Genomic DNA, 12,802 nt, shown 5'->3' with positions numbered 1-12,802 from the left:
CACCCTTTCTCTGTAACCTCCTCCAGCCCCTACACCCCCTCCCTATCTCTGTAACCTCCCCCAGCCCCTACACCCCCTCTCTATCTCTGTAACCTCCTCCAGCCCCTACACCCCCTCCCTATCTCTGTAACCTCCTCCAGCCCCCACAACGCCTCCCTATCTCTGTAACCTCCTCCAGTCCCCTCCACCCTCTCCTTATCTCTATAACCTCCTCCAGCCCCCTACACCCCCTCCCTATCTCTGTAACGTCCTCCAGTCCCCTACACCGCCTCCCTATCTCTGTAACCTCCTCCAGCCCCTACACCCCCCTCCCTATCCTTGTAACCTCCTCCAACCCCTACAACCTCTCCCTATCTCTGTCACCTCCTCCAGCCCCTACACCCCCTCCCTATCTCTGTAACTGCCTCCAGCTCCCTACACCCCCTCCCTATCCCTGTAACCTCCTCCAGCCCCTACACCCTCTCCCTATCCCTATAATCTCCAGTCCCTACACAACCTCCCTATCTCTGTAACCTCCTCCAGCTCCTACACCCCTCCCTATCTCTGTAACCTCCTCTAGCCCCTCAACCCCCTCCCTATCTGTCTCCTCGTCCAACCCGTACACCCCCCATCTCTGTAACCTCATCCAGCCCCTTCACCCCCTCCCTATCTCGGTAACCTCCTCCAGCCCTTACACCCCCTCCCTATCTCTGTCACCTCCTCCAGCCCCTCCCTATCTCTGTAACCTCCTCCAGCCCCTACACCCCCTCCCTATCTCTGTAACCTACTCCAGCCCCCTAGACCCCCTCCCTATCTCTGTAACCTCCGTAGCCCCTACACCCCCTCCCTATCTCTGTAACCTCCTCCAGCCCCCTATACCCCCTCCCTATCTCTGTAACCTCCTCCAGCCCCTCCCTATCTCTGTAACCTCCTCCAGCCCCTACACCCCCGCCCTATCTCTGTAACCTCCTCCAGCCCCGACACACCCTCCCTATCTCTGTAACCTCCTCCAGCACCTACACCCCCTCCCTATCACGGTAACCCCCTCCAGGCCCTACACCCCCTCCCTATCTCTGTAACCTCCTCCAGCCCCGAAACCCCCTCCCATTCTCTGTAACCTCCTCCTGTCCCTACACCCCCTCCCTATCTCTGTAACCTCCTCCAGCCCCTACATTCCCTCCCTATCTCTGTAACCTCCTCCAGCCCCTACACCCCCTCCCTATCTCTGTAAGCACCTGCAGCCCCTACACCCCCTCCCTATCTCTGTAACCTCCTCCAGCCCCCCACACCCCCTCCCTATCTCTGTAAGCACCTGCAGCCCCTACACCCCCTCCCTATCTCTGCAACCTCCTACAGGCCCTACACACCCTCCCTATCTCTGTAACCTCCCCCAGCCCCTACACCCCCTCTCTATCTCTGTAACCTCCTCCAGCCCCTACACCCCTTCCCTATCTCTGTAACCTCCTCCAGCCCCCACATCCCCTCCCTATCTCTGTAACCTCCTCCAGTCCCCTACACCCTCTCTATGTCTGTAACTTCCTCCAGCCCCCACACCCCCTCCCTATCTCTGTAACCTCCTCCAGTCCCCTACACCCTCTCCCTATCTCTGTTACCTCCTCCAGCCCCCTTCACCCCCTCCCTATCCTTGTAACCTCCTCCAACCCCTACACCCCCTCCCTATCTCTGTAACCTCCTCCAGCCCCTACACCCCCTCCCTATCTCTGTAACTGCCTCCAGCTCCCTCCACCCCCTCCCTATCTCTGTAACCTCCTTTAGCTCCTACACCCCTCCCTATCTCTGTAACCTCCTCCAGCCCTTCAACCCCCTCCCTATCTGTATCCTCGTCCAACCCCTACACCCCCCATCTCTGTAACCTCCTCCAGCCCCTACACCCCCTCCCTATCTCTGTAACCTCCTCCAGCCCTTACACCCCCTCCCTATCTCTGTAACCTCCTCCAGCCCCTCCCTATCTATGTAACCTCCTCCAGCCCCAACACCCCCTCCCTATCTCTGTAACCTCCTCCAGTCCCTACACCCCCTCCCTATCTCTGTAACCTCCTCCAGCCCCTACACCCCCTCCCTATCCTTGTAACCTCCTCCAACCCCTACACCCCCTCCCTATCTCTGTAACCTCCTCCAGCCCCTACACCCCCTCCCTATCTCTGTAACTGCCTCCAGCTCCCAACACCTCCTCCCTATCTCTGTAACCTCCTTTAGCTCCTACACCCCTCCCTATCTCTGTAACCTCCTCCAGCCCTTCAACCCCCTCCCTATCTGTATCCTCGTCCAACCCCTACACCCCCTCCCTATCTCTGTAACCTCCTCCAGCCCCTACACCCCCTCCCTATCTCTGTAACCTCCTCCAGCCCTTACACCCCCTCCCTATCTCTGTAACCTCCTCCAGCCCCGACACCCCCTCCCTATCTCTGTAACCTCCTCCAGTCCCTACACCCCCTCCCTATCTCTGTAACCTCCTCCAGCCCCTAGACCCCCTCCCTATCTCTGTAGCCTCCGTAGCCCCTACACCCCCTCCCTATCTCTGTAACCTCCTCCAGCCCCGACACCCTCTCCCTATCTCTGTAACCTCCTCCAGCCCCGATACCCCCTCCCTATCTCTGTAACCTCCTCCAGCACCTACACTCCCTCCCTATCACGGTAACCTCCTCCAGCCCCTACACCCCCTCCCTATCTCTGTAACCTCCTCCAGCCCCGACACCCTCTCCCTATCTCTGTAACCTCCTCCAGCCCCGAAACCCCCTCCCTATCTCTGTAACCTCCTCCAGTCCCTACACCCCCTCCCTATCTCTGTAACCTCCTCCAGCCCCTACATCCCCTTTCTATCTCTGTAACCTCCTCCAGCCCCCTGCACCCCCTCCCTATCTCTGTAACCTCCTCCAGCCCCTACACCCCCTCCCTATCTCTGTAACCTCCTCCAGCCCCCCACACCCCCTCCCTATCTCTGTAACGTCCTCCAGCCCCTACACCCCCTCTCTATCTCTGTAACCTCCTCCAGCCCCTACATCCCCTCCCTATCTCTGTAACCTCCTCCAGTCCCCTACACCCTCTCCCTATCTCTGTAACCTCCTCCAGCCCCCTACACCCCCTCCCTATCTCTGTAACCTCCTCCAGTCCCCTACACCCCCTCCCTATCTCTGTAACCTCCTCCAGTCCCTACACCCCCTCGCTATCTCTGTAACCTCCTCCAGCCCCTACACCCCCCCTCCCTATCCTTGTAACCTCCTCCAACCCCTACACCCCCTCCCTATCTCTGTAACCTCCTCTAGCCCCTACACCCCCTCCCTATCTCTGTAACTGCCTCCAGCTCCCTACACCCCCTCCCTGTCCCTGTAACCTCCTCCAGCCCCTACACCCTCTCCCTATCTCTATAATCTCCAGTCCCTTCACACCCTCCCTATCTCTGTAACCTCCTCCAGCTCCTACACCCCTCCCTATCTCTGTAACCTCCTCCAGCCCCTCAACCCTCTCCCTATCTGTATCCTCGTCCAACCCCTACACCCCCATCTCTGTAACGTCCTCCAGCCCCTACACCCCCTCCCTATCTCCGTAACCTCCTCCAGCCCCTCCCTATCTCTGTAACCTCCTCCAGCCCCTACACCCCCTCCCTATCTCTGTAACCTCCTCCAGCCCCGACACCCCCTCCCTATCTCTGTAACCTCCTCCAGCACCTACACCCCCTCCCTATCACGGTAACCTCCTCCAGCCCTACACCCCCTCCCTATCTCTGTAACCCCCTCCAGCCCCGACACCCCCTCCCTATCTCTGTAACCTCCTTCAGTCCCTACACCCCCTCCCTATCTCTGTAACCTCCTTCAGTCCCTACACCCCCTCCCTATCTCTGTAACCTCCTCCAGCCCCTACACCCCTCCCTATCTCTGTAACCTCCTCCAGCCCCTACACCCCCTCCCTATCTCTGTAACCTCCTCCATCCCCCTACACCCCCTCCCTATCTCTGTAACCTCCTCCAGCCCCTACACCCCCTCCCTATCTCTGTAACCTCCTCCAGTCCCTACACCCCCTCCCTATCTCTGTAACCTCCTCCAGTCCCTACACCCCCTCCCTATCTCTGTAACCTCCTCCAGTCCCTACACCCCCTCCCTATCTCTGTAACCCCCTCCAGACCCTACACCCCCTCCCTATCTCTGTAACCTCCACCAGACCCTACACCCCCTCCCTATCTCTGTAACCTCCTCCAGTCCCTACACCCCCTCCCTATCTCTGTAACCTCCTCCAGTCCCTACACCCCCTCACTATCTCTGTAACCTCCTCCATCCCCCTACACCCCCTCCCTATCTCTGTAACCCCCTCCAGACCCTACACCCCCTCCCTATCTCTGTAACCTCCACCAGACCCTACACCCCCTCCCTATCTCTGTAACCTCCTCCAGTCCCTACACCCCCTCCCTATCTCTGTAACCTCCTCCAGTCCCCTACACCCCCTCCCTATCTCTGTAACCTCCTCCAGCCCCTACACCCCCTCCCTATCTCTGTAACCTCCAGCCCCTACACCCCCTCCCTATCTCTGTAACCTCCTCCAGCCCCTACACCCCCTCCCTATCTCTGTAACCTCCAGCACCTACACCCCCTCCCTATCACGGTAACCTCCTCCAGCCCTACACCCCCTCCCTATCTCTGTAACCTCCTCCAGCCCCTACACCCCCTCCCTATCTCTGTAACCTCCTCCAGCCCCTACACCCCCTCCCTGGGAGACCTCGCCAGGGCCACCTTTTAGCCCTGGTCCCCATGAACGTGGACCAATCGTAACGACACATTGTGGGGAGGGAGTCTCCCGGGCCAGTGGAGGCTCCCCGGGGGTCCGGGAGAGCGCAGGGTGGCACCTTGACAGACCCTCTGGCACCCGGTAGCCTTGGCACTGACATCATGGCACGATGCTGGGTTGGCAATGCTGGGACCAGGCCCGGGGGAAGGGGGAGGGTTCTGGCCAAGCAGAAAGGAAGGGGTGAGATGGGCCGCCCCATATAGCGGTCCCGGACGAGCCCCCAAAAGTGGCTGTGGTAGTGGACAGAAACCCCAATATTTTGTTGTAATTTTGTAGGAATGTGAGGGATGGATACCGCGCTCCAGGAGTGATTTCGTGAAGAAATAAGGATACGGTTTATTCAAACAAACTTTATTACAAACACAGTGTTAATATCTTTAACATCACTGCAGAAAATAGTTTACAATTATCCCTTGAACAATCAGTAAGAAGTCTTACAAGACCAGGTTAAGGTCCGCTGTGACAAGGGATGAACGGACATCGCGCGACAATCGCCAGGCAGGAATGTTCCCTTCCAGTCGGGGAACACTTCAGCAGTCAAGGGCATTCCGCCTCTGATCTCTGGGTAAGCGTTCTCCAAAGCGGCCTTCAGGACCCGCGACAACGCAGAATCGCCGAGCGGAAACTGATAGCCAAGTTCCGCACACATGAGTGCGGCCTCAACCGGGACCTGGGATTCAGGTCTCATTACATTCACCCCCCACCATCTGGCCTGCGAAATCCTACCAACTGTCCTGGCTTGAGACAATTCACACCTCTCTAACCTGGGGTTACCCCATCTCTGGATCTGTAAAGATTTAATCACCTGCTAATGCTCGCATTCAAATTAAGGTCTTGCATCTTTGAATTTGTCTGTATATATGTTTATGGAACCTACCTCTTCATTCATCTGAGGAAGGAGCAGCGCTCCGAAAGCTAGTGATTCGAAACAAACCTGTTGGACTTCAACCTGGTGTTGTAAGACTTCTTACTGTGCTCATCCCAGTCCAACTGCCAAATTCCCACTCAAACAACCAGGAAAAAAAAGCTTAATTCTCAATCCACTGTTGAATACAGTTAGCCCTCAGGAATTCCTGCGTTACAAACACTGCCTTAAAGATAAAATCTGACTCCTGTCAGAACCAGGCAGAAATTCTGGCTCTTAATCTAATCAGACCATTCTGCTAATTTGTCCACAGACATATCTGTCCCAGACCTCTGGTGAGAGTAAATTGCTTGAGTTCTGTCCACAGTCTCATCTAACACACAACCAAGCTTTGCTGCAAAATGCCTCACAACTTAGCTCAGCCCAGTAACCACGTTGGGCGCGGTTTAACCAGGAAAAAAACATGTCCGGTTTTGGGCGCGTTTATCGGGGTGTCTCCCAATAGCAGCAGGGCCGAGAAAAATCCGGCTAAACGCAGCGGACCCTGTTTGAGTCCCCGATCTCTGTAACCTCCTCCCTATCTCTGTAACCTCCTCCCTATCTCTGTAACCTCCTCCCTATCTCTGTAACCTCCTCCCTATCTCTGTAACCTCCTCCCTATCTCTGTAACCTCCTTCCTATCTCTGTAACCTCCTCCCTATCTCTGTAACCTCCTCCCTATCTCTGTAACCTCCTCCAGCTCCTACACCCCCTCCCTATCTCTGTAACCTCCTCCAGCCCCTACACCCCCTCACTATCTCTGTACCCTCCTCCCTATCTCCGTAACCTCCCTATCTCTGTAACATCCCTATCTCTGTAACCTCCTCCAGCTCCTACACCCCCTCACTATCTCTGTAACCTCCTCCCTATCTCTGTAACCTCCTCCAGCCCCTACACACCCTCCCTATCTCTGTAATCTCCCTATCTCTGTAACCTCCTCCAGCTCCTACACCCCCTCACTATCTATGTAACCTCCTCCCTATCTCTGTAACCTCCTCCAGCTCCTACACCCCCTCACTATATCTGTAACCTCCTTCAGCCCCTACACACCCTCCCTATCTCTGTAACCTCCTCCAGCCCCTACACACCCTCCCTATCTCTGTAACCTCCCTATCTCTGTAACCTCCTCCAACCCCTACACCCCTTCCCTATCTCTGTAACCTCCTCCAGCCCCTGCACCCCCTCCCTATCTCTGTAACCTCCTCCAGCCCCTGCACCCCCTCCCTATCTCTGTAACCTCCTCCAGTCCCTACACACCCTCCCTATCTCTGTAACCTCCTCCAGCCCCTACACCCCCTCCCTATCTCTGTAACCTCCTCCAGCCCCTACACCCCCTCCCTATCTCTGTAACCTCCTGCAGCCCCTACACCCCCTCCCTATCTCTGTAACCTCCTGCAGCCCCTACACCCCCTCCCTATCTCTGTAACCTCCTCCAGCCCCTACACACCCTCCCTACCTCTGTAACCTCCTCCAGCCCCTACACCCCTTCCCTATCTCTGTAACCTCCTCCAGCCCCTGCACCCCATCCCTACCTCTGTAACCTCCTCCAGCCCCTACACCCCCTCCCTATCTCTGTAACCTCCTCCAGCCCCTACACCCCTCCCTATCTCTGTAACCTCCTCCAGCCCCTACACCCCCTCCCTATCTCTGTAACCTCCTCCAGCCCCTACACCCCCTCCCTATCTCTGTAACCTCCTCCAGCCCCTATACCCCTCCCTATCTCTGTAACCTCCTCCAGCCCCTACACCCCCTCCCTATCTCTGTAACCTCCTCCAGCCCCTACACCCCCTCCCTATCTCTGTAACCTCCTCCAGCCCCTACACACCCCCTCCCTATCTCAGTAACCTCCTCCAGCCCCTGCACCCCCTCCCTATCTCTGTAACCTCCTCCAGCCCCTACAACCCCCTCCCTATCTCTGTAACCTCCTCCAGCTCCCTACACCCCCTCCCTATCTCTGTAAACTCCTCCAGCTCCCTACACCCCCTCCCTATCTCTGTAACCTCCTCCAGCCCCTACACCCCCTCCCTATCTCTGTGACCTCCTCCAGCTCCCTACATCCCTCCGGGATCTCTGCGCTCCTCCAATTCCGGCCACTTGAGCATCCCCCCCCCCCCCCCCCATTCCCATCTCTCCACCATTGGCGGCCGTGCCTTCAGCTGCCTGGGGGGGGGGGGGGGCTGAGCTCTGGAATCCCCGCCCTCAACCTCTCCACCCGTCTCTCTCTCTCTCCGCCTCTCTCTCTTCCTTTAAGATACTCTGTAAAACCGACCTCCTCGCTTGCGCCTTTGATCACCTGTCCTTGAGATCTCATTTATTACGCTGTGTCAACTCCCCCCAGCCCCCCCCCCCCACCCCTCCCCCGCTGTCAAGCACCCTTGGGTGATGCACCAGAATAGGGGTGCCCCATAAATGCAAATTGATGCTGACCCGCTTGCTCAGGAAAGTCCTCGAGTGGATGGGGAGCGGATGGGATTCCGACTGAAATGAATGAAAAGTGAAAATCGCTTATTGTCACAAGTGGGCTTCAAATGAAGTTACTGTGAAAAAAGCCCCTAGTCGCCACATTCCGGCGCCTGTTCGGGGAGGCTGGAATGGGAATTTAGGCTTCAAATGAAGTTACTGTGAAAAGCCCCTAGTCGCCACATTCCGGCGCCTGTTCAGGGAGGCCGGAACGGGAATTGAACCCGTGCTGCTGGCCTGCCTGGGTCTGCTTGCAAAGCCAGCGATTTAGCCCTGTGTGCTAAACCAGCCCCTGGGGCGAAAGGCCGTCGGCCTACCCGGGAAGGTGACTGCTCGCTTGAACTCCGACCCCCGACCCGCCCGGTGGTTGGTTTGCCCGCAGTCCCCGTAATCTGGAGGGTTTGGCGCTCGTCATCCAGGGTCTCGGGACGTCGGGGGGGGGGGGGGGGTGTTGGCCTCACCCGGTGTCGCCTTCGGGCGCCTCGGGGGGGGCGGAGGGTCCCGACCCCGGGGCCTGGGGGTCGACCCGGCCCAGCACGCCCCTCAGCTGGGCCCAGAAGAACGGCTGCCGGGACGGCTCGGAGGGCCACTCCAGGTAGGTCTGGGTGTCGAGCATCTTGCGCAGCTTGCAGAACTTGCTGGGCAGGGAGCCGGGGTCGATGGCCTCGCGCAGCACCAGCACCACGTCCTGGAAGGAGCGCACGATGGCCCGCGTGTGGGCGAAGTACAGCTCGTAGTTGCACCACTCGCTGTCGACGAAGCCCCGCGACAGGACGAAGATGACCTTGCGGCTGCTCTCGATGTTCTCGATGATGTTGTCGATGATCCACCTGCCCGGCGTGAAGTCGCGCTCGTGGAAGCAGACGCGGTAGGGCGGGTCGCACCCCTCCAGCCGCCGCACCAGCTGCTCGCGCACCCAGCCCGCGTCGCCGTAGCTGTAGGAGACGAAGGCGTGGTAGGCGTAACCCCCGGCCCGCTCCGGCGCACGGGCCCGGTACTTGGCCCGCACGATCTGCCAGGTGGCGCCCAGGTACCAGGGCACGTTGTAGCGCCAGCACAGCAGCACCACCGCCATCCCCGCCAGGGCGGCGGCGGCCATGGACACGGCCACCACCAGCCCCACGTCGCACTCCAGGCGCCCGGGGGCGAAGTCGGCCAGGTTGGTGTCCAGGAGGCGCTCCGGGTGGTAGCACACGTACTGGGAGGGCCAGCCCAGCAGTCGCAGCGCGCCCCCCGCCCGCGTCTCCTGCACGAACCGGTACAGGTCGCAGGTGCAGTGGTAGGGGTTGTTGCCCGCCTGCAGGTCGACCAGCAGCGGCATGCGGCTGAAGGTGCCGCGGCTGATCACCCCGAAGGAGTTGCCGTCCAGCGCCAGGCTTTGCAGACTGGCGCCCCGCCAGTCGGCTGGGATGAACTTGAGGCGGTTGCCGCTCAGGGTCAGCTGGGTGAGGTTGGAGGCCCGGGCGAAGTAGCGGGGGTCCAGCCTCTCCAGCTGCCCGTGGGACAGGTCCAGCCGCCGCAGCGAGGTGGGCAGGCACGCGAAGATGCCGTCGGTCAGCGGGTTGCGGCGCAGCGACAGCACCTCCAGGGGCGGGGGCCAGGTGCAGGGGCCAGGGCAGCCCCGGATCCAGTTGTCGCTCAGGTCCAGGGCGCGGAGCCGTGGCCACGCGGCGGTCAGGCGGGCCATGTCGTACAGGCTGCCGATCTGGTTGGCGGACAGGAGGAACTCCTCCAGGTGCGTCAGCGTGCCCCGGTACTGGCACCGCAGGTTGTAGATGTACCCCTCCTGCAGCTGGTTGCTGGAGATGTCAATGACTTCGACAACCTTCATCTCTGACCACGCGGAGCAGGGGATGTAGTTGAAGTTGACGCCGTTGATGATGAGGTGGCGGACTTTGTTGAACCACCTGAACTCCCGGTTGAAGAGCAGGACATCGGGGTTGCTAATCTCCCGGAAGGTGAGGTAGTCCAGCTCCAGGTTGCTGATGCTGGGCAGGGTTTCGTTCCTGGTGGCAGAGCGGGCAAAGTTGATGGCCTCCAGTGTCAGGTTACTCACGGCCGAGCCCTCCAGGTTGCGGAGGAGAGAGCCCAGCAGGTTCTCGGTGAACTTGCCTCGGAAGAAGGTGACGGCCCGCACGCCGGACTCCCTCAGCCCGGCAAACAGGTCCTCCCCGCCCTGGTAGGAGACAAACCCAAAGAGGCGGCGGAAACGCAGGTGGCTGGCTGGCGTCCGGTACAGGTCGGCCAAGATGGCGGTCAGCAGCCCGGGCTCCCTGTCCACCATGATGTCCGTCCAGATCTCCCGGCACTTCAGCCCCGCCAGGGCGCCCGGCTGGTATTCCCGTAGGGCCGAGCCCGTCTTCAGGGCGAAGCGGTCCAGCGACAGCCCGTCCAGGGGCCGCAGGTCGTCCCGACGCAGAGCCCGGACGTGGTCGCCGCCCATGGAGAGGTGGCGGAGTTGGCGGAGGCTGGCGAAGGCCTCGCCCAGGCGGGCCGAGGGGTAGAGGTTGTTGGAGAGCTCCAGCCGCCGGAGTTGGGGGGTGGCCCTCAGCGGCCGGTCGGGCAGCTGGCCCAGAGAATTGTTGAAGAGGTCAAGCTCCTCGAGGCGGGGGCTGGGAGTCAGCGCTTCCTCCTCCAGCCGGGAGATCTGGTTGTAACGCAGGTGCAGCACCCTCAGCCGCTCCAGCCCGAACAAGTCGCCGTTCCGCAGGGCACCGATCCGGTTGTCGGACAGATCCAGGACCTCCGTGTTGGGGGGCAGCTCCGGGGGAACACGGAGCAGGTTGAGGCCCCGGCAGTCCACCCAGGACCCCGAGACCTGGCACCCAACCGGGGCGGTCGCCGTGACGATTCCCAAGCACAAGGTCGTCAATCCCAGCCAGGCCCAGCCCGTGGACAGCAGCATCTTCGGACAGGAAGGCCAACGCACCGAGCCTGGGGAGGGAGAACCAATCAGCCAAGGCGGACACCAGCGAAGAACATTCAACAAGAAGAGATTGTTTAACACACAAAACATTTCCCAGCAGCCTCGGGAGAGCTTTAATCAGCCCAACCCCCAGACAGCGAAGGACAACCTGGTGACCAGAATCTCCGTCAATGAAGTGGAATTTAAGGAGCGTCTGAAGGGAGGAGAAAGAGACAGACAGAGAGAGACAGCGCGAGTGAGAGACAGACAGTGAGAGAGACAGAGAGACAGAGAGACAGAGAGATAGAGAGAGACAGAGAGAGAGAGAGAGAGAGAGACAGAGAGATAGAGAGAGACAGAGAGACAGAGAGAGAGAGAGACAGAGCGAGTGAGAGACAGACAGAGAGAGAGACAGAGACACAGAGAGAGACAGAGAGAGCGAGACAGAGAGAGAGAGAGACAGCGCGAGTGAGAGACAGACAGAGAGAGAGACAGAGACACAGAGAGGCAGAGAGATAGAGAGAGACAGAGAGAGAGAGAGACAGAGCGAGTGAGAGACAGACAGTGAGAGAGAGAGACAGAGAGAGACAGAGAGACAGAGAGAGAGACAGAGAGAGAGACAGAGAGAGAGCCACAGACAGAGAGACACCGAGAGATAGAGAGACAGAGAGAGAGAAAGAGAGATAGAGAGAGAGAGAGACAGAGAGATAGAGAGAGAGACACAGAGACAGAGAGACAGAGACAGAGCGAGAGAGACAGAGAGAGACAGAGAGACAGTGAGACAGAGAGAGACAGAGACCGAGAGACAGAGAGAGACAGAGAGAGAGAGACAGAGAGGGAGACGGAGAGAGAGAGACAGAGAGGGAGACGGAGACACAGAAAGATAGAGAGACAGAGACAGAGAGAGACAGAGAGACAGAGAGAGATAAAGAGACAGAGAGAGAGAGACAGAGAGAGATAAAGAGAGAGAGAGAGAGACAGAGACACAGAGAGATAGAGAGACAGAGACAGAGAGAGAGAGACAGAGAGAGATAAAGAGACAGAGAGAGAGGCAGAGACACAGAGAGATAGAGAGACAGAGAGACAGAGCGAGAGACAGAGAGAGAGACAGAGAGAGACAGAGACAGAGAGAGAGACAGGCAGGCACAGAGAGATAGAGAGACAGAGAGACAGAGAGAGAGAGAGAGACAGAGAGAGAGACAGAGAAATAGAGAAACAGAGAGAGACAGAGAGAGAGACAAAGAAATAGAGAGAGACAAAGAGGCAGAGAGAGAGAGAGTCACCTCGGCGCAGTGAGGCAGCAATGCTAACCACTGGAGGTTACAGAGATAGGGAGGGGTTGTAGGGGCTGGAGGAGGTTACAGAGATAGGGAGGGGGTGTAGGGTCTGGAGTAGGTTACAGAGATAGGAAGGGGGTGTAGGGGACTGGTGGAGGTTACAGAGATAGGGAGGGGGTGTAGGGGGCTGGAGGAGGTTACAGAGATAGGGAGGGGGTGTAGGGTCTGGAGGAGGTTACAGAGATAGGGAGGGGGTGTAGGGTCTGGAGGAGGTTACAGAGATAGGGAGGGGGTGTAGGGGCTGGAGGAGGTTACAGAGATAGGGAGGGGGTGTAGGGGCTGGAGGAGGTTAGAGATAGGGAGGGGGTGTAGGGACTGGAGGAGGTTACAGAGATAGGGAGGGGGGTGTAGGGGCTGGAGGAGGTTACAGAGATAGGGAGGGGGTGTAGGGACTGGAGGAGGTTACAGAGATAGGGTGGG

At 58.8% G+C, this 12,802-nt stretch overlaps 1 protein-coding gene across 1 annotated transcript in view; it reads right to left on the bottom strand.

Annotated features, from left to right (window-relative positions):
• Nucleotides 1-7,693: 7,693 nt before the first annotated feature.
• tlr18 (toll-like receptor 18) overlaps nt 7,694-12,802 on the bottom strand; it is a 23,417-nt gene continuing 18,308 nt past the window's right edge. The window contains exon 2 of the mRNA XM_072490642.1: nt 7,694-11,074. Within this exon, the coding sequence (XP_072346743.1) occupies nt 8,598-11,074 (2,477 nt within the window). The 3' untranslated portion in view covers nt 7,694-8,597. The remainder of the gene's footprint in view (nt 11,075-12,802) is intronic.

The sequence above is a fragment of the Scyliorhinus torazame genome, chromosome 26 (assembly GCF_047496885.1).
Source record: "Scyliorhinus torazame isolate Kashiwa2021f chromosome 26, sScyTor2.1, whole genome shotgun sequence".
In the NCBI taxonomy this organism is placed as follows: Eukaryota; Metazoa; Chordata; class Chondrichthyes; order Carcharhiniformes; family Scyliorhinidae; genus Scyliorhinus; species Scyliorhinus torazame.
The sequence above is the reverse complement of the archived record's forward strand: the minus strand, read 5'-3'. Positions and strand labels throughout refer to the sequence as shown.